At 38.4% G+C, this 21398-nt stretch overlaps 2 protein-coding genes across 6 annotated transcripts in view; one reads left to right on the top strand and one right to left on the bottom strand.

The window, feature by feature from the left end:
* The window catches only part of LOC139947498 (thyrostimulin alpha-2 subunit-like), a 47007-nt gene that overhangs the window by 3265 nt on the left and 22344 nt on the right, over positions 1-21398 (bottom strand). For 2 of the 5 annotated variants that reach the window (XM_071945441.1, XM_071945434.1), the window contains exons 2-3: positions 3715-3856; positions 22-194 (exon numbers count right to left, since the gene is read on the bottom strand). In XM_071945441.1, coding sequence (XP_071801542.1) covers positions 22-194; positions 3715-3829 — 288 coding nt within the window. In that variant the 5' untranslated portion in view covers positions 3830-3856. Of the gene's footprint in view, positions 1-21; positions 195-3714; positions 3857-3961; positions 4135-5901; positions 5963-21398 lie in introns of those variants that run through there. The other 3 variants (XM_071945428.1, XM_071945450.1, XM_071945458.1) reach the window with 3 other exon arrangements.
* On the top strand, positions 8907-20140 carry LOC139940713 (gonadotropin subunit beta-2-like). Its single transcript, XM_071937081.1, has 3 exons — positions 8907-9017; positions 12143-12363; positions 18546-20140. The coding sequence occupies exons 1-3, from the start codon at positions 8948-8950 to the stop codon at positions 18756-18758; spliced, it is 504 nt and encodes a 167-aa protein (XP_071793182.1). The 5' UTR covers positions 8907-8947; the 3' UTR covers positions 18759-20140.

The following is a 21398-nucleotide window of genomic DNA, read 5'->3' as shown; positions in this document are numbered from 1 at the left end:
TACCCTGACCCAAACTCTTACATCGTGTGTATCTCCTATAGCGCAGCAGGTACCACGCGATGAATAGCGTATGTTGTTACTAACGATCTGGTTGAATGTTGACAGCAGCGTGTAGGTGACGCAGTAGCCTCGGCATGCATTCATATCCACCCTAGTCTTATGGCAGCCTGGTATCTGAACCAAGGTAGAGTAACCTGCAATGAGTTGAAGATGGAAAAACAAATCTGCATCAACATGAGTTGTATATATTGTGGCAGATTGTGGTGTGTCCCCCCCCCAAAAAAAAGGTTCCCATATTGACACTGTTTTTCTCTTGTACAGAAGTAGGCCCTACCTCCCTATAAATCCTCTAAAGAATTAATGAGACTCAAAGAACACATTGAGGGAGGGTGCACCATGCCATGCCACGTATCGAGCCCAAATTTTTTTTTTATCGTAAAAATAACCTCCTGTCTTTAATTTGGGAAAGCTACTAATGAGAAATCTATAAAATTGCCCGTTCCCCCCCCCCCCCCCACTGTGAGTTAAATGATGTTTTAATTGCCATTACATTTGACGTCGGTAAGTGCTGAAGTAAGTTTCAGTGGATGGGTATAAGAGGACTAGGTACTGAATAATAACTGTTGGTATTAAAGCTACTCATGAAATGGTCGTCGTCCCTATTTGTCCAGTGTTATACCCATTCTGCCACCATCTTGGTCATATTCCCTGAATCCAAAAGCAGTGACGGATGCTGATACAAAAATGAACCAGACTATTTGGCCTTCCGGCTTCGGTTTTGGTTACATTGATTTGAATTAGATGGAATCAAGATGGCTGCACCATTGTAAGGGTCCTTTGTCTTTTTGCCAGTTCACACCTGCCAAAAGTTCACAACTGGTTGAACTAAATTCCTACGCATTTCGTGTTGTCTCGGAGTGAGCACACGCGGTAATAAAGCGTCCAGTTTGTTTGAATTAGTTTTCCTTTCTTTCTAGACTACAATTTAGACCTTTATCACGGTGTGGCCATCTTGATTTTACTCTATTCCAACTCATTGTAACACAACTGAGGCTGGACGAAATAATAGTCTGGTGCCATGTTTGAGCAATGGATGTTGGCGTTCATTACTGTTTTTGGAATCAGAGGACATGACCTAGATGGTGACAGCAAGATTAGGTCTATTGGCAGCATCCTAAAGGAAGAAACAATGAACTGCTGAAGGTTTTTGTCATCACAGTCTCGCACTTTGTTCTGACATAACCAGCGAGGAAAAATATCTTGATGTCCATTTTATACAGTGTAGTAAAGTTTGTCTGAGTTTGGCTGTCACTCGGCTAAATACTGTGTGACAATCTAAAAAGGCATATAAAGGTACTGAAACATTAGCGAGGCTTGAGTTCGGCGAGGATGCACGGGGAAATGTGCACGGATCGGGTTATTGTTCATTAGATCGTCACAGGTAATTCTATAAGAGTCTACAAGGGTTGGGTAGAAATGAGAATGGCAGATGCAATCTCGGAATTTTTTAAATATTTGTGAGCAAGAGAGAAGGGAGAGGTCACTATAAGGAGATACAGCCTAGGTGTTATTAAAGTTTAATTAGATGATAAAGGTTGATTTTTTAAAAGTTCGCTAAAAAGTGCATGTTTTTAAAAGTTCCTCTCATTAAAAACTGAGTCAGATACTTGAAGGCGTTGTTCTAAGGTTTTTAAAGGTTGCAGTCTGCTATTAAATTATGACTCCTTGTTCATTTACATAATACAAGCAGTTTAAGCACCAAGCAAGATGAAAATAGGCTACCTTAAAGGCAGTGGACACTATCGGTAATTACTCAAAATATTTGTTTAGCACAAAACCTCACTTGGTAGCGAGTAATGGGGAGAGGTGTATAGTATAAAACATTGTGAGAAATGGCTCCCTCTGAAGTGACGTAGTTTTCGAGAAAGAAGTAATTTTCCACGAATTTCCACGATTTCGAGACCTCAAGTTTAGAATTTGAGGTCTCGAAATCAAGCATCTAAAAGCACACAACTTCGTGTGACAAGGGTGTTTTTTCTTTCATAGTTATCTCGCAACTCCGACGACCAATCGAGCTCAAATTTTCACAGGTTTGTTATTTTATGCATATGTTGATATACACCAAGTGAGAACACTGGTCTTTGACAATTACCAATAGTGTCCACTGTCTTTAAAAAGTATACACTCTGTAAAGTTGCCCTCATCTGAATGTGTTTCTGTGCTCACGTTTTGTGTGGAAAATTAGATTTCTCATTCAATGAGACATTGAAGTATTAACCTCAGGTAACTATGCGAATCTCACTTTCTTCTTTGGACATCAGCCTTGCGGGTATACGAAGTAAACAGGGACCTTAATGAGATGAATCGGGAACCAGTAAATGAAACTGAAAGTGACGCTGACTTCTTGTAGACGTGCTTCGTGCTAAATTTCCACCGCACTTTTTTTTGCGCAACAACAAACGCAATATCACGGACAGAGAGAAAGTCGCGCGGTGTGATTGAAAGCCCGTGGGTTTGACGAGGTGTGTGCAGGCAGGCTGGGGGTATACACATACGGAGCTCTGGGCTTTTCCAAAAACATGTCACATTGACCGAAATCAATCACGATTTTGCCGCGTTCGGGTTGCGCCAACGGAAGTTGGTTTAATAGTCGATCAATCTCACCCTGATTGAATAACCGAATAACCGAGTGACCGACTTGACAGAGAATGAGGGGTGGGGCAACAAGGGGGAGGCAGACTTAGTTGTAAATATTGAAATATTGGGTCAGAATACTTTATGTTGTTTACCAGTGGGGATCGAGATCATGATTACGAAGGTAGGGTCTTCTGTTTGTTCATTTACAAGTAAGCAGTAAAAAGCACCACTCATGGTTGCGATCACTTTAAACATTCACTCCAAGTTATTACAATGTATGTGCGAACACTTTGACATGACCTATACGGAGTCGGTATTGTATATGGATGCGTCCGAGTGGCTTCGGTAGTGGATTTGGCTGGTGTTTCAGCTGTAGCCTAAACGGCCATAGACGTAGCCGAAGTCGCTTGGTTTGAATGGGCATAATATACTGATAAAATCATGTTAGGATGATCAAGTGGAGAAGGAACTAAAGAAGTGTTTTTAAAAAAACCCCAATTAATTTGGTTGGAGTTGGTATCACACTATAAAGACTTATTTTTTTCGGATAGAATGACCAGTCATTGTTTAAAGGTGATGTCCTTTCATTATTTGGTCCCTGAGAGGTGAATTAATTCACATCCTCTAGTTTTCATTCAGTACATCATACAACTACATTGTACACTTCAAGTTCGATAGTCACGTCTTCGTGAAAAAAATTACGAAAAACAGTTTAATTATAAAAAAAGTGATTTTGTGAATAATCACATCAAGTTTTGATATATCGACCCCCACCCCCAACTCCCTCGTGGGGCTCGGTTAATCTCAAGCCCCCAGCCCCACGAACTGGCAGGACCAGAAGGGTCGAGAGAGTCCGAGCACGGGGAGCGGGGGGGGGGGGGGGGGAGGGGGGGTCAAGGGGGATGCAAGGCGCGGTTATTTAAGGGTTATTCGCTGGTTTTGAGAATGATTGAACTCTGCAATCAGTGATATTTCAGAGTGAGTTGGAAAATGTAGGAAAATACAAATCTCGTTTAAAAGTATAGGCCTAAATGTTTTAAAAGTTATGATATTATAAAGGAGAGAAATAGAACCTACCGACTAGATGGCATCCACTCCTCTCCCAATAGGGTCTTTGCTGGGCCGTGGCAAGAAGAGAACATAGACAAACAGAGAGCGACACCAACGTCAAGACAACCTTGTACCACTGCATCGTGTAACCCAACAGCAGGACGGGTCTCTGTATAAAGAACACAAACAGCAGTCAAAGAAGAATCAAAATGAAGGCGATTTGAGTTTGTCATGAAAACTCAAGATTGACGACTCATTTATCAATTTTTAGTACCCCGGTTTTTGTTATACACACAGTATTAATAGAGATGGTATGGAGGCGATCTAAGTCGATGTTTGAGGGGGCCTGTGTGCAGACTACGCCCGCGGTACGTCAATCGATTCACGGACTGGTAAACCCGGAAGTCTCTCTGACTGAGAGGTCTGTATAACCGTCATCCACCGTCAGTTGGCGACCGCAAACATTTGGATCCGGCAAAGTACGGAGCCATTACAATTTCGTCACGTAAGAGAGAAAACCCAATGTCAACATCGTGGTTTTATAAAGAAGCTTTAAAAAAAGGTGCACCAATCTACTACGGGCATAAATGTTTAAGTATCTTGGTCGTAGTTAACCGGATGGCCTCAGAGAACGGCGAAAGGGAAACTCTCCAACCATAAAATTGAAGCCCATTAATGATCAACTTTGCTGGTAATTACCTTCTTGGAAATTCAATATTTGTGACCCTGTATTGGGATAATGCGGATGATAAATATCTTCCACTTCCACTTAAAATGAAAAAAGTCAATGTCTGCTGCAATTAATCATATCATAGTGTCAACTTCATACAGATAAAGGGAAGGGCAGCGGCGGCACAACGCAACATTTTCTTTACATAGATCCAAAAATCATGGTCAGTTAAGGATGATTTTACAATAAGTAGGATTTGAAACTTTGCACGGTGGAAATACGATATGGAAAGGTTTGAAAAGCTTCTCTTGATAACGATCAGAGCATACTGATCGAAACGTCGAGTTGAAACCAATCCCAACTCATTAGAGATGGTCATAACATGGTGTTACCGCACACATTTCCAGATTTTACAATAATTACTAATTAAATGCTTTATACTCCGACTCCATAATTAAAACAAAGAATACACATTCATGCTTGTGTGAATTTATGCCACAGCCCTTGAAAACAATTTGTATTCAATTGTTCCGGAAACTTTGTGAAAACCAGACACAAAGACTACCAAACCAAATTACGGTTTATATACTATCAACTTGATTATTTTGAACTGATCAGGTATTCGTGCCGGCTAAAGCCAGCAAGTGTGCCAAGCTTTATTAACTCACCATGTACACTGTAAAAACTGTTTTAAAGTTTTAACACAAATGGAACCCATTTTTAAAACATGTTTAAATGATAAACATGTTTATTATTTTGACATCTGCTTACATCTGCTCACACACAAGAATCTAAACATGGTTAAAGGCACTGTACACGTTTGGTAATTGTCAAAGACCAGTGTTATCATTTGGGCTCAATTGGTCAACGAAGTTGCGAGAAAATGATGAACGAAAAAAACCTTGTTAGACAAGTTTGTATGCTTTCATATTGGAATAAAAGACTTCTAGCTAAGTCTTTTATTTTGTGTGTGATAAATTACCTCTTTCTCGAAAACTACGTTTCTTCAGAGGGAGCCGTTTCTCACAATGTTGTATACTAGCAACAGCTCTCCAATGCTCGTTACCAAGTCAGTTTTTAAGTTAATATTTGTTTAGAGTAATTACCAAACATGTACCTTCCCTTTAAGGCTAAACTTTATGAAAATAGTGGGTACAAAACTTATGCTTAGAAATGTATTGAAAATATAAACACTGTTTTTAGTGTGTACCGTTTTTGATGAAATTACTACATAAAGTATCTTTTCTTTCTGTTGGGAAAACTCTTCTTAGTTTGTGTGTGACATTTTATGTTTGTCCATTCTCAGTATGAATGTCACTGTTTGGTCGAATCGTCTTGAGGGTTTCATCACTCCGATGGTAAGTGCTATTTACACGGCTCTCCAAGTTGGATCTGGAGTAGCAAAATCTCAAATCTCCCCAGAGTTCTTGTAACAAAACCTCCCGGATTGGATTAGCTTTTTCCCCATCGCTTAGGCATTTTTTCTTCTTTTCTACCCCGTCAATTGAGCGTTCAGAGTAAAGAATAAAAACCGAGAAGGGTACCTTCTTCATTTTCATCTGTCAAAGTGCACCCAAGCGCCGACGACAAAACACTACAGAGCAAACGGACGGAGAAAGGCGCGCCACTACAACAACCATCGAGCATCCTCCTGTACTGTTTGCTCAGTTCTAGACTCAGGGATGCAATCCATCATGGCTGGGGAGATTAGTCTTGGTTTGTGTTTTTTGTCCCCCCCCCTCTGTTGGTCAATATTTCCACAGCGCTTGAATCTTTCAATAAACTACACGGTGATATTAGCAACAAGGCACCGCGCCTAGCGCCGAGGTGCAGTGGTTAGAATTTTTCTCCCTTGATGTTTGTGTAACAACATGTAATCGATGGCTCATCGCCCCCAATCGGAAGTGACGATTATGTTCCCTCGTGTTCCGTATTTGTAATTTCATTCAAATAGTACGTACAGGTAACACTGGTTTAATCACTATAGGGGCCTATTTGCAAATCAGATGGTAGAGATTGCATGATTCAAGATAATAATGAAGACAAAGGAGCACACCAAGAAACTATAAATAAAAAGTAAACTTGCTGGTACAACCAGTAATTCTCTTTTGTGGGAGTGTTGGCTCTGGTTAGAGCCGATATGGTATGGACGCTTCGAACAGTAGACGCTGCTCATCTTCACAGGAGTACGCACAAAGGAGCTCACTGTTTAAAATTCGTTATCTGCGTTTGATTTTGGCGCTCTACAAATGACCTTTGACTGATTGATTGATTGTTTGAACATGATTTTCGTTTCAAAGCAAAGTATGCATTAGTTTTTTAAATCATTCGATTGTTTGATCCTATGTAAATGTCGATTTAATTTAAATAGGTTGTAGCGTTTTGAGATGTCCCTAGTAATTTGTGTTGTAATAATTTTGATAGTAATTAACCTTTCAGCGCAATTCTTAAAGGTATATTTCCCTATGCAATAAATATTGGTTCTTGAGGATTTTCCGTTTCTCTCAATGTTTTATACTACCAACCTCTCCCCCATTACTCGTAATCAAGAAAGGTTTTATGATCATATTTTTTGGAGTAATAACCAATAGTGTCCACTGCCTTTAAGGAACACTTGCTCTAATGTAGGCAATACATTCTTTTAAACACATGTTCACTTCCTCGTCCCCCGGTGCGACAGTCGCCTCCAGGCTGACAACATTTCAAGCTTAACCATTAAATTTAACATTTCAAGCATTTTGGGTCCCCGGCGGTGTAGACCACTTATAGACCGTGTTAAGTACTGTCATTACATGCATGCTGTGGACTTATTATAGGGAAAATAATACTGTTTTAAACAACGATAACAAATATCTGACGGGTATATAGAGATGATCCTTTTTAGCTACCGGTATTAATCTGTTTATTTCAGATGTGGGGGTTTACATGTTTGTCTCAAATGGAGGCAGTTTTTGATTTCTAAACAAACTGACGTGCACACACACATCAACAAGTGCAGTTTACCTCAAGCCCGTGTGCTATTTACGTCTCTGGCTGGCCAACATTAAAGAGGTCGTGTATAAACCGGACAGTTCATCAACAAACATGCGCCTTACGTATCAACGAATAATATTGGTCACTTCAGAAAGCAACATGGTGCAAAACAGAAAACGAGTTTAGAATATTATGAATGTTGACAACAACCAACGAAGAAGTGTTGACTGAATTGTTCCCAATACTTTTGTGTTTGGGGAAAACGCACCCGAGGTTTAAAGCGCAATTTGGTGTAGCATTCAACTCTGACAGAGGCTCATTTCACCGTCCCCCCATCCCTCAATTTCAATTCCCTTTTCACTGTGATATATTTTCGAAGCCTCAAGGTGACATCAGCGTGTTGGCGATTAATAAAGTAGCAGTTATAGCATGCACTACAGGCAATATATCACAAAAACAAGCGTCTGTGGGGAAATTTAAATATTATGTCCAATTCCAAACCTTACGATATTTTTTCTTATGAAAGTTTGTTGACACTGTTCTCTGAGCTATTTCAAAAAGGACTCAAATGTTCAAAGCTACAATGTGAATCTAGTAGCACGTGTGTGAATCTTTATTCATTTTAGCGGACATGACATTTTGTTTTGTTGTTTTTGGCCCATTTCATGGTTGTTGCAACAGCGGTCATGTAGACCCTCTGATGGAGGACATGACAATCCTGGTGGTCAAGTCGACCCTCATGATGGAGGAAAATCTAACGATTTGGTGGTCATGTCAACCCTCTGAAAGACCAATCTAACGATTTGGTGGTCAAGTCGACCCTCCGATGGAAGCAATCTAACGATTTTGTGGTCAAGTCGACCCTCTGCATTGAGGACAATCTTACAATGTATTGGTCCCAGATTATGCGGACTCGGGCTGGTACAAGTTAGCACTTTATTGTTACACTTGTCTATCATTCACCATTCTTCCAAGTTGCCATACCTTAAACGCGATCCCCGTTGGGCTCAGTGCGAAAATGTCATCCCCTATGGGCTAGCTTGGGGAAAATGTCAACATTATCTGACAAAAACCAACCAACTAACTATGTTTGTTGTTATGGGTAGGCTCTAGAGTAAAGGTTTTTTTTACTCAAAAATTGAGGGTAACCTGTTGATGAACAAGCCACTTTAAGACCCTTTTAATGCGACGGGAAATGCGCTCGCGGTACGGTTTTAAAGAGATCAAGGAAGCTCAGACCATGGCCGGGCCTGGGGTCTTGAAGATTGAGTGACATACCCAACTTGCTGACCGACAAGAGACAAAAAAACCTGTTTGTTAATAGTTTAGTTTTTTTCTTCTTACAAGTCCCCCATGGGTGCTCTGTTGAACAGTAAGTCTAAGTGAAATCTCCAACGGCCAATTTTCGAGACTGAGCTTTGGCATGTGGCCCTAACAGCAGCCATTGAGGGCGAGTCAATAAAAAGCAAGATAAAGAAAATTGTCTCAACGTCTTGGTCACCGAGAAGCCTTTACGGTGTCTTATATATGCCGGTATATCTTTTATTAAGTTTAATTTTTGACTGACGAAAATTCGACTCCGAGAAATCATCATTTCGACCAGTACAGCCAGACCAGATGGTACCGATGTTCCTCCAGTATCAACGGCAGCTGCTTCAACGTAGAGGCTCGGCCTGGAACTCTAAAGGTTAGATATCGAGTAAACTATTGTATATAATTGTTATTTTAGAGGAATTTAATCTGTCTTCCACAATGGCATACTTAAGTACAGCTAGGGTTGCACATTCAGTGCATATAATCCATCAATTATTCATTGTTAACTAAGCATAAGAGTAATGTGTTGTATACCTCCATGCTGTAATTACGCTATGAAAGTACAAGGACAATATATGATGTTTAATTCATGTAACTTTCCTAGACAAACGTATAAATTTAATGGACGCTTTCTTACCTACGAACTCTCCTGACTTAAATTTACGAAGACAACATTTTGAAACTATACATGCTATTTTATTTTCGTTAGTTAACGTTCACTGTCCTGGGTACTGATCAGTCGTACGTAAAACAATTAATTTTAATTACCAAAAATTGGTAGATTGCAACACGCCTTTTCCCGGGCAATATAACATCAAAAACAGAATTACAAAGGAAAGCGGTAAATACAAACACCTTTTGTTTTAGGAATTCATTCTACACGTGCGATCTTATTTGTGTCTGGAACGCCATGTATGTGTATATTTAGTGTAACATTGACATACAAATTTGAAATATTTAAGTACAATGACTCACGTCGCTATTAACTTATTTTTCAATCCCAAACTTCTACAGGTTTTGTCAGTTTAGTTTGGGATTAGATTAACTGCCAGCAACTGTCTTGTTAGCAAAAACCAACTCTATAATGTTCGTTTAATACTTGTATTGTTACACATGTATTGCTATCCTTCACCATTCCTGCAAGTTGCTATATAGTGAATGACGACTCACGCCGTTATAAACGACATTCCCTTTACTATGTTGTTAATTCAGGGGATGGTTGATACACTTGACTCATAGAGAAGGTCGGGGGGGGGGGGAGGAGTGAACACGTTGTACAAGACTGTGAACCTTCGATGCTTTCTACTTCTACCCGGATCAGTTACCGGAGACGTACTTCCCAATTTCTGTATCGAGACATCATCGTCAAGCTTGGAAGTGGCTTGTAGGAAGCCTGCTACAGCATTCTAAATTAAATCATACAGAGAATGGTGGCTAGATGAGAGCACTGTGATGTGGAATAAGGCCAAGTAAAAAAATACCAGTTGATCGTCCGTTTTTTTTTCCAAAAGAGGAGGATGAGTGCCTTTTTTTTCTCTTTTTTTTCAAGCATTTTAACTCAAACTGGCCACCAATTTTTCGTTTTAAAGTCACTACTTATGTTACGAGTAGGCCTACTTAAAAATGATTAAGTTTAATGAAAAAAAACAACAACACAGAAAACAGGCAAAAAAGAAAAAAAGGATGCGGCCTCAAAAAAAGGATGAGGGAGTGGGACGACCATTTTTGTTTTTTGCCTAATGGCACACACATCTTTAAGTGCCTCCATCCACGGAAACCAATCTGTCACAACAACTTTATTTCCTCCGTCGGAAGTACTACATGCCCGCAGGTTTTGCCGGCAAAAAAGAAAAAGCAAAAAAGAAATCTGATTGCGAAAACCAATTTGTCAGATGACGAGGTATGAGTGTCCCTGTAGATTCTATTTCTTTAAGTGTTAAGATGATCCTTAAAGTGAAGGTTTGTTACAAAATGTCATTATTTTTCAATAAAAATCAAAATAACAGAAAATCATAACATTTGTATATATATTTTACCGTTTAGTTAAAAATGTATCAGTTTTAATTAGACATAACAAATCAAACTGAAAAAACCTTCTTAAACCAGTATTTTTCTCGGAGTTTACGTCAAAAAAATAAAAACAAATGTCCACAAGACTCAGCACTGCTATAACACCGATTGCCCTTTTGAAAAAAAAAAACAAAAAAAAAAAACACAAAATAAAAACAAAACAATTAATCTAATGCCGTTTCCAGGAATTATCCACCCTAACGATATTTCTCAAAGTGGAAAACAAACAAGCTGACACCAGTCAACAACTGCCACGTTGTCACCAGTCATCAGCCAAGCAATATTAAGAGATGACAAACTCTGTTGCCACTTAAATGGCGTCTCCGTCCACTGTTTATGACGTGGTGCAAACGGCAAAACGCGCTTTAACACCCCCGACTCTTCGTCCTTTAACCTTTAACGTCTTATGATCAGATTTCATTGCAAAATCTCTGTGATTGATATCTCTTAATTCAATACTAATAAAATACTGAAGAAAAAAAAATTGCCGTGTAAATTTGATAAATGAACCAATGAAGGTGATGGTTGAACTTAAAGACTAAAAACCAATTAAATAGAAAACTGCACGAGCTTTGATATAGCAACAACTCCTTCATCAGAAGACAGAGAATGTTCACAATATACTTCATCAAATGCTATGAAGTGGACAAGCAAATTTCATGGAACAGTGTATTGGCTGAAGCATTTTTGTCACTTTTTTTTTGCATTTTCATTCCGGAGTTCATTGGTACCATTTGAAAATGGCACATCCTTTTTTTTATTAATTTTTTTAAACGTGATACCTCGTGCAACCTGGCCTCGGTTGAGTATATTCCGACAGAAATACCAAGCATGATAATCTGTATTTCGAAAGTTGTATTTATACACAACCTATACCCAATTACCTTTTTTAATGTTTAAGTTTGAGTAAACAAAAGGCAATTGTCGTATTTGTATCTATCAGTAACGTCTGTTATCTATAAACCACAACAAGGCTTGCTGTGCAACATCAGCCTGAGAAAAGAGAAGCTGATAATTGTTTTTTAATGAATGTACACACTTTCAGAGAATACGCCAATAATGAAGAAAAGGATAAGTTATCCATAAGGAAGCATATCAGCTACGAAATAAGACCAATAGCACTTCTATAGCTAGTGAGCCTTTATCAAAGTCACCAATCAGGAACTTCAAAAATATCAAAAATATGCATTTCGAATAGTTGTCCCTGCCTGATTGCGTAGATTTTCCCTTGAATAGTTATCTTGGGTTTTCCCTCCCACATCTAAAAACTTAAACCATCCTAATTGTCCCTTTTCTTCACAAACAGAATGAATAAATGACATTATTTGAAAATGAAATGAATTCTGAACGTGGTTACAATGAAAGTCAACCAAACCAAACCTCATGACGAAATGTTATGAAAATATTCTTCTGTCTTTTCGGTTCAAGGACCCAAGCCAGCAAAGATCCACATGGACCAAGGAGCAGCATACACATCCATAGTTATGTTCACATTGGTGATGATGTGGGCTTGCGCACTGGCCATCAACCCCGTCACCACAACGAATTGTTACGTGCACACCGCTATGAAGCATCTAGTGGAAAAGCCTGGTTGCCGGCCGCACGAACTAGTGGTGTTTGGATGTTGGGGACGATGTGACACCAACGAGGTGATTGATTCTACAGAACATTTTATTTGCATTTGTTTACTTACTTAATTTAGCACAATAATTAAACCACAAAAGGGAAATGACTGAAGGGAAAATGACTGGGTAAATTTGGATTAATTTGGGGTTGAACAGAGACAAGTTGATAGAGTGGATTTGAACCAACGACCTCTGGTTTAACGTGACGGCGCTCTACCAATGACCTAGCTAGACGCCTCTCTTAATACCTATGCATGAGTACGTCACAATTCTAACCCAAACCGAGGTAATTTGGGTAAGAATTGTGACGTCATGCATGAATATTAAGAGAGGCGTGTAGACCCATATTGGTGGTTTCCCCTATTTAATTAAAAACATACAACCGCTTTGTTACATGTCTGATGTAATTATGACCAAATAGCAGATCGTTTATAACACAGGCAAACACACAAAGTGAGTCTGCCACAATTTTTTTTATTATGAGTGGCCACTTTGTTTCTGTAAAACCAAAGAAGGTCGTTGATCGCTTCGACAGCGGCTACGGCCGGGTTGCTGATAAGCCTTAGCCGTATCCCAGCTCGCTTGTTCAGAACACTGTCTAATGTAATAGTCTAAATCTAGTAATGGCTTCCAGAACAAGCCAAGTTGACGAAGAAACCAGCCGTCCACAAATGGCGCCTTATTAATTTTACGCGATCGCTGTTTTCCAGGCACTTAATGTAATAGTTGAGTCCACATTATTTAATGGCCCAATGTGCAAAAATCGTTATGACAACGAGTCGTAAACCAACATTTAAGTTTTGCCTTAGGCATGAAACAATAACAAGACGTTTTCAGTCATGAACGTGTTTTTCAAGACGTTAATCCAGCTCACCTTATTAATCACATTTCGTGTTCAATTAAATTGTCCCAACTGCCACAAGACATGTATTAACAACAGTGTCAACCAAAACAAACCACACAAGAGACCAACAGACACAAACGAACACACAAAAGAAGAAACTAAATGAAATAATAATTAGACAACAGCATCAGAGTCGTAGGTGAACATAAGTGTCAAACCAACGCACTGGTTGTCAACTTGGGACCCTCCGTCTTCCTGCAAACATTGGTTTTGATCTTAATTACTACCAAAGGTTATATTAACAAAAAGCATATAAACAAACTTAATGAAAATTTATGGATATATCGCTTGAAATACGTCAACAATTATTCAAGGCAAAATCATGGTAAAAGGTCACACCTTTGTACTTTTGTACGTCTGAGGTTTTCGGTTACACAAATAAACCAAATGGGAACCGCTGTGGACAAAACACGCGCCCCTTGTATTTATAGAAGTACTGAAAGTGCTATGTGACTGTAGTTGCCATACGTGGGTTGGTTTGATATTTACACATGTTTTTCCGAGAAAAAAAAGAAAAAAAGAAAAAATAATATTCCGCAAAAGAAATGTGCAAACAAATAGGCCTACAAAGTTTAATGATTTATTCTATACCATGCATAATTCAAGCTATCTTTTATAGAGTGTACGGATAAATATTATGGCAATTTGCAAAGACATACCCAACGTGCGCACCGCGTGTTTTAAACACGCATTTTACTGGAACACGTAGGAACTGAGACAATGTGGCGCCACTGTTAAAATATTTAGCTGTCTCGCCTGCATCTAAGACATGTACACGACTTTCAAGCTTCTTTCACAGGATAAAAACGTCCCTTAAGACGTTTATCATTATGAATCTTAATTTGATTATTTGATCTAGATGTGAGTTTAAAACAAAATCCATATATTTATTCACTACTTTTATTTTAGATTCAATTAATTTGGCTCGTGTCACGTATATTCAGACCAATTTCATGCACTTTAGTTAATTTCTTGGAATAAACGAATTATGGTTATTAACGGTAGTAATTGCGAGAGAATTCGGAAAGCAATCTTGCCATTCGATATTACTGCAGCAAGCTTGTATTCTGAATAGGGGGCCTATACGTGTAATATTTCCAGTTCGTCTTGACAAATTGACCTGGCAAGTTCGTGTAGTTCTTACTGCAATCCTCCTAAAACCCTAGCGCTAGGTATTAGAGACCCATGCCCCGGCCTCGTTCATACCTCGCACAAATCACGAAACAGATTAAAAACCAATTGAGAAGCCCCCCTTTTTCAGATCAATAATCCAGCCTCTTGTCAAAAAGGGGGTGAGTGTACTAATGTTTTCCGTATACGAGGTCTGCATTGAATTTCCTCTATTTGTGACGGTGTTTTGGTGTACCATGATTGAAACTATTTTATAGTGGGGAAGGTTTTTACTGCACACAATCGGTTGTCGGTTTTTATATCACAATAATCTTTGTATATGGGTTGTTGAGGCACTTCATGGTGAAGTCAGTTTGCGGTAACACCATGTGTATAAATCTACTTTGCTGTGTAGATTTGATTTGTCCCACGAGAATCCGTCTTGATATTTATTCCACTCCCGCGGAGTAGAACTGTCCTACTTATGAATACATGGGTGGAACTTAGGTTTCGAAAATGCGCACGTGTTCCCACATTTTGGTTTGAAGATAAACAAATGAATACTCTAAAAATGTCACTCAGAGTTGGCGCATAATGGATAAACAAATACCTCACTGAAATAGGTCCAAGATAATCTTTTATTTTAAACCAGTTAGCTAACTTGAATTAAGATTTTTTCCCTAAAAACTACAGTAAGCCTTTCCCATAAGAAAGTTTTGTGATTGTTTTTGAATCCTCCGCCAGTGTAACCGAACGCGTTTTTTATTCTTATTCTATTCATCATATTCTCCCTAATCTTTTGTTGCATGGTGGTGACGTATACATCCCAAAGGCCCATTCATTAAACCACACCCACCCCCTTCAGTAAATACACCACAAGTAGATTTTATGTCACTTTATTGTGGTTATGAACTTCGAAAGATCCCACGATGTAGCTTCAGTTTAATATCACACCTCTTTGATTTATCATCGTACAGTCAAAGCTGTCAGACGCCTACTTATTCAAGAAATTGAACCCTTCTTGTCTTTTTAACAGCCCACGTGTTCTTTTTGTTTTAGGCGGGAAAGCAAGTATTGTCGGCAGACGAATAGCAGTACACAAACATTTCTGTTGCTACATTGTGTACTCTCCACTCCATTACAGCTGCGTTGTTGCCCAGCACTATGGTGTGGTCTGGAGTTCATGGAAGTGACTAAAATTAGAACACGGATTTTGAAAACACATCATGTACTCTATTCAAACTGTAGGAACTGTATGAACAATTGGGCGGGAAACGGGACACCTTATCTGACAAAAAAGCCCTACTTTACGCGGCAGCTTCCCACACTGTCATAATATTTTAAAGCAGTTTTGGCGGCATTCAAACACACAATTCAAACATTACAGAGTCACATGCAAAGTTATTTTTATTTAAGGCGGCTGCTGAATAGCCACTCGGACTGCCCACTTATATGCATTGCCATATTGAATTCCCACCAATAATGCGTTGATATCACTTTGCAGACATTGCAAAAAGGGGAGGTGAGGAGGTGTTTTCCTGATCATGTTTTGTTTTCCACTTCTTTTCATAAACTACGGCAGGTACACTGCAAAAACCGGGGAGTTTAGAAGAGGACACCATCATGGGTGTCGTCACATAAATACCGAAGACAGAATTCAAATAAACATCGTATGATGTTAAACAGATAATCTATATACTTGTTTTGTCAACCTAAACGAAACAATTATATTGGTGTTATTTAAACACCCTACCAAGCATTTTGTACTCTCTCTTTGGAATGATATCTATATATGTGACAACATCAACGGTGTCAATATTAACACCGCAGTTTGTGCAGCGCACTACCTAGGATTGAAAAAAAATAGTACATTGTAGAAAACTAAACAACCGATGAGCGAAATAACAGTTTCCACTCAAGATCGGAAGGAAAACAAATTACAAATTTGTCATAAATTTTGTTCTACTAGCAATTACTGTATTTTACTACCCATTGAGTCATTGATATGTTGATTCCAACACCGGTGCCTGTAGATTGAAACATACCAGAGTATAGTGATACCACGATAAACCGTGTTAAATGTCACATCAATATGTTTTATATCACATCCGAAACGGTATAAGTTTCCCCTGTTCGAATTCCAAGCAATTTATTCATGTCAGATAAATCCATTGATATACCGTGTCTCGAATATAGATAAGATATTTAACTAGAAATGGGAAGGTTTATAGCCTACATAATCAGTTTAATTTGTTTATAGTTTTTTTGTCAATGGGACAGGTATAAAATGTCTACGTTGAAGTTTTTGTGTCAATTTTTATTACAAAATACTATGAACAATTTTAAGAGCATAACTACGAGATTCATTTTCAACCGCCTTTATAGAAGTATCAAGGGACAAAAAGGAGTCACTTTTGGTTTATGTGTGTACAAATCATATGATACTGATAATACGAAGAGTTAAAGAGACAATCGATCAAAACAGATGCTCAAATTACGTATTTTATAAACAGTATAAGAGACCGTATACTCATTGACGTCATCAAGCCGCCATCTTGTAAAACCAACGTACAATGGAAAACAAACATGTACGTATACACGCGGCGCTAAGGCCAATATACAACCTTTTTTTGCCTCGGAGCCGAGGGCGCCCTACTCCGATGACGTCATGTGCATGATGGTTATAGCAAGAATACGTATGGCTACATGCTATGCTTCCCCTTTAAGTTGATAAGTTACAGCGGTAACAACTATACATGCCTTAGTATCGCGATGTCATCTTTGATCCTTCAATGAATACGACATACTCTTCACTATCGAATTTTCAACCCCCAAGCGCTTCTGGGAAACGGTATCCTTCGAAATGAGGTTTGTGTCCACAATAATCTGTCAAGGTTTTAGATCAGAGTCGTGACTATATGATCAAGGTGTTCATATCGGGCACTGCTTGTTGTGGGATGCAATGAATGAATCAACAGGTTTGTCAGCATTCACACTAAGAAGTCAGAATTGACTCTGACCCATTCCTGGGTCAGGCTGATCCGTAATCTGTGTCAGAATTACCATAGAAAGGGCCAAACTGACGACACAGAATCCGGTTTAGATATTTTTAACTACTTAGCGGGTCAGTCTGAATCGTAGGTCAGGCCTCATTTGATACTTAATACAGGTCAGTTATGACCGGGAAGATTTTAGAGTGTTGCGTCTTCTTTATTTTGTGAAATGCTACCAAGGTTCAACAGTTCCATTCAGTTACTCCAATGGGACTTGTAACGATTACACGCACAACCATAAACACGAACCACTAACACATCACGCCAATTAGGCCCTAGACTCTGGCGTTCAATAAATAACAACTTCTTTACAAGATGCAGTGTAGCTTTCATTAACAATCCTTTTAAAGTCATACAAATGATTTATAGTTTGAACGCAGCTGAGGGGTTTACCAAGGTCAAAGTGATGTTACAAAGAACATCATCAATAAAATATAATTTACTTTGGCACTATAGAAAGGAAGCACATAACCGTGTAACGATCCATCAAACGAATTTGGTTAATTCATAAGGTTTATACGAATGCCCATAGTAAATACCCAACAAATATACTCAAAATATTTATTAGCATAAAAACTTACTTTGTACCCGAGCAAGGGAGAGTTGCTGATGTAAATCATTGTGAGAAACGACTCCCTCTGGAGTAACGTAGTTTTTGAGAAAGAGGTAATTTGATTGACTAAATTGAATCTGAAAAAGACTTCAGGTCTGAAGCCTTTTCACACATGTGCAACAAATGGTGTTTTTTCTTCGCTTTTTATTTTATTTTTTGTACAACTAAATTTATATTCGCAGTTTTGTTTTTTGAAAAAAAACATGCATCCTTGCCCTAAGTTTTAGTTTTGTTTCAATGTCAACTTTAACAAAGGATTTGAATTGTACAAGAAATGACTTTGTAAGCAAATGCCATTGTTGCACAAATCGCTATTGGTACTTTTTGTTATTTTCAAAACTTTTATCTCAACATAAATTTAAAACAAGATTTGATTTAATTGAGAAAAATAGCTGTTTTCTAGTTTTGAAATACGCGAGTCTAAATATTACGTTAAACCTCTACTCATGACCAAACCTTTTGAACGAAATACAACAAGTTTTGACCATTAATTTTGTTGAACCAAACTTTATTTTGATCTCCACAGGTTCCTTCGTTAGATCCCCCATTCGTAGAGGCCTACCATCCAGTGTGTACTCTCACCAACTACGAGGATGTAAAAGTCAAGTTACCAGACTGCGACCCCGAAGTTGACCCGACCTACACGTACCAAAGCGCCTTATCCTGCGGCTGCGCCAACATCGACGAGTCGAGTACTAAGTATAGCTACAGGCCGGACTATTTTGTGTCAGAGAAGTAGATAGTTTAAACATCATAGATGAAGGTCTATATAATTAGGTGACAAGTAAGTTACCTAAAAGTCATTAACCCTCAGTAAAGGGATGAAAATAAGTAAAAACAATTAGAAGTCAAAGGGCCAACCCCATAGTTAATTTGTTCTAAAATCCTTTGTTCGAAACACTTACGATTGTTTTAGAACCAGTCTAATTCTGTTACTGTTTTGACACCCGAATCTATGGTTCTTTATGGTTTCTTGTCCCCTTTCTTACATTATAAAACGAAAGTGTTTCTCAAACATCACACTGTCAATATTTGGAGAACAAAAACAATAACAACGAAGAACACGAATTGTGGAAAACTAGTTGATGATCATATTGCTTTAAAACAAAATTAAAATAAATAGTTTAATAATAAAGAAAGTGTGAGGTTGGGTTTACTCATTCAAGATGCGTCATTGCAATTTAAGTGTATCTCGCAACATTCCACTTGTCATTCATGAAGTCGATTTAAGAACCCTACCCTATTATAAAGTTGGCGTGACAAACCTTGGCCAGTGTAAAACAATCAACTGAACAAACACTAATGTTCAAAAGACCGTCATACCAACATCATTAATCATCAATGTTTGCTGGATACCACAACCTTCTCTTAAGCAACGGTGATACATGTTGGCTATTCAGATATGTTCTCACGGTTATGTCAATTTACATTTATTTTTACCTCTGGATAAGACAATTTCAGAAGTTCTAGTTATAAAGTAAACACCAAATGGTACACCAACTAACATTGAGAAAAGGGTTGGCAACATTGTTTCGTTACCCCAATAAGGCTATGCTGCTCATTTAACTCACGCCCAAACTATTATGCACTCTCTGACTCAGTAAGTTATACACCAAGTCAGACTTGACCCGGACTTAACCCGGCTTTGACCCGGATCTGGGTCCCGTTGGGCCCGACCCATTCTAATTCTACCCCCATGGTATGACCAGGAATCTGTTTCAAAGTTACCCACAAATTTATTGATGCAGAATACAGGTCAAAATTTTATTGTGATGACAAATTTCCAGGTCAACCAGACCCAAGCACGGGTCAAGTCCCCTCTGACCCGGAATCCGAGTCAATTCTGACACAGAAGTATTTTGTTCAGTGTTTGTCAGGCAGTAGTTGGTGTAAATCACAGCCAGTGGCAGAACACGATCGTTGGTTAATTATACTTACGTTGTTTGTAAGACGGCATTTATTGTAATAATCATATGCCAAGAAAGACACCATACAATTTATCAGTTTGATTAGCGAATCAGTGGTCAACGATTACATTTTGGTTGTGTATTAACGGTAGTAGGATATAAAACGAAGATGTAACTCATCAATATTTAGACTGGAACAGTTAAACGTGTTCCAAGTAATTGCTACCAGTACTTAATATTTAAAATTCATGTTATAATTGTTTCGGTAATACTTTGGAACTTAGAAGAATTAAAAGATATTATTTAAAAAGTACAATTCACAATTGTTTAACGTGAGTGACAATTGAGTTAGACAACAATCTACTATATAATTATTGTATCATTGTAATAAAGGAAACTTTGACGGACTTAAACAATTGTAAGATTATGATGAAAGTTGACGAAGAATATTTCAGGATGACACGTGAGGTCACTAACCGATCGCTCAAGGCAGTCATCCACAAGCCTTCCCATTCTCTCCTCAACCACTGTATCATGCTCTTGTCTAATATTGCGTAGCTACTTATTTCCACATCTTATGGTCCACACGAGGGAATCATATTACCTTATTATGGGGACGCTATGCGACGCGTTGATGGAAAAGCATGAAGGAGAGACTATAGCAGAGGGACTTGTGCAACTCGAGTTTAACAAAGGTGACTGTGTTTGCGGACAAAACATTACTAAAAGCCACTATTGGTAATTGTCAAAGACCAGTCTTTTCACTTGCTGTATCTCAACATATGCATAAAATAACAAACCTGTGAAAATTTGAGCTCGATTGGTCGCCGAAGTTGCGAGAAGAAAAAACACCCTTGTCACACGAAGTTAGGTGCTTTCAGATGCTTGATTTCGGGACCTCAAATTCTAAACTTGAGGTATCGAAATCAAATTCGTGGAAAATTACTTCTTTCTCGAAAACTGCTCCACTTCAGAGGGAGCCTTTTCTCACGATGTTTTATACTACCAACCTCTCCCCATATACTCTTTACCAAGTAAGGTTTTAGTTAATAGTTATTTTGAGTAATTACCAATAGTGTCCACTGCCTTTAAGATGCCATTCAAACTAAATATAGAGTATTTTGTCTAAACTCACAGTACTTGATTTGTTTTCTCTTTATGCCATTGGCAGCTTCATGTTACTTCAATTGCTTGTAATGACATTCATTTTCGACATAGACCGAAGTGATTTATGACGCTAGAAAACCATTCAGACATGGTATTGTTCTTATATCAGCAACTTTGATTATCTAACTCTCAATTTAGAAAACTTCACAATGTGATGCCTACTGGCTGAGACGTCACGACAGTCACTTCAAGGAGTCCCTTTCAAAACATGTCCTCATGAAACTCTGTCATTTTAATCAAAATTTACAGGCGGTGGAAACAGTAAAAGTTTTTTTTTTTTTTTTAAATAATACTACATCCATGAA

This window comes from Asterias amurensis, chromosome 1 (assembly GCF_032118995.1).
Source record: "Asterias amurensis chromosome 1, ASM3211899v1".
NCBI lineage: Eukaryota > Metazoa > Echinodermata > Asteroidea > Forcipulatida > Asteriidae > Asterias > Asterias amurensis.
Note: the sequence above shows the minus strand (reverse complement) of the source record. Positions and strands in the feature narration are given on the sequence as shown.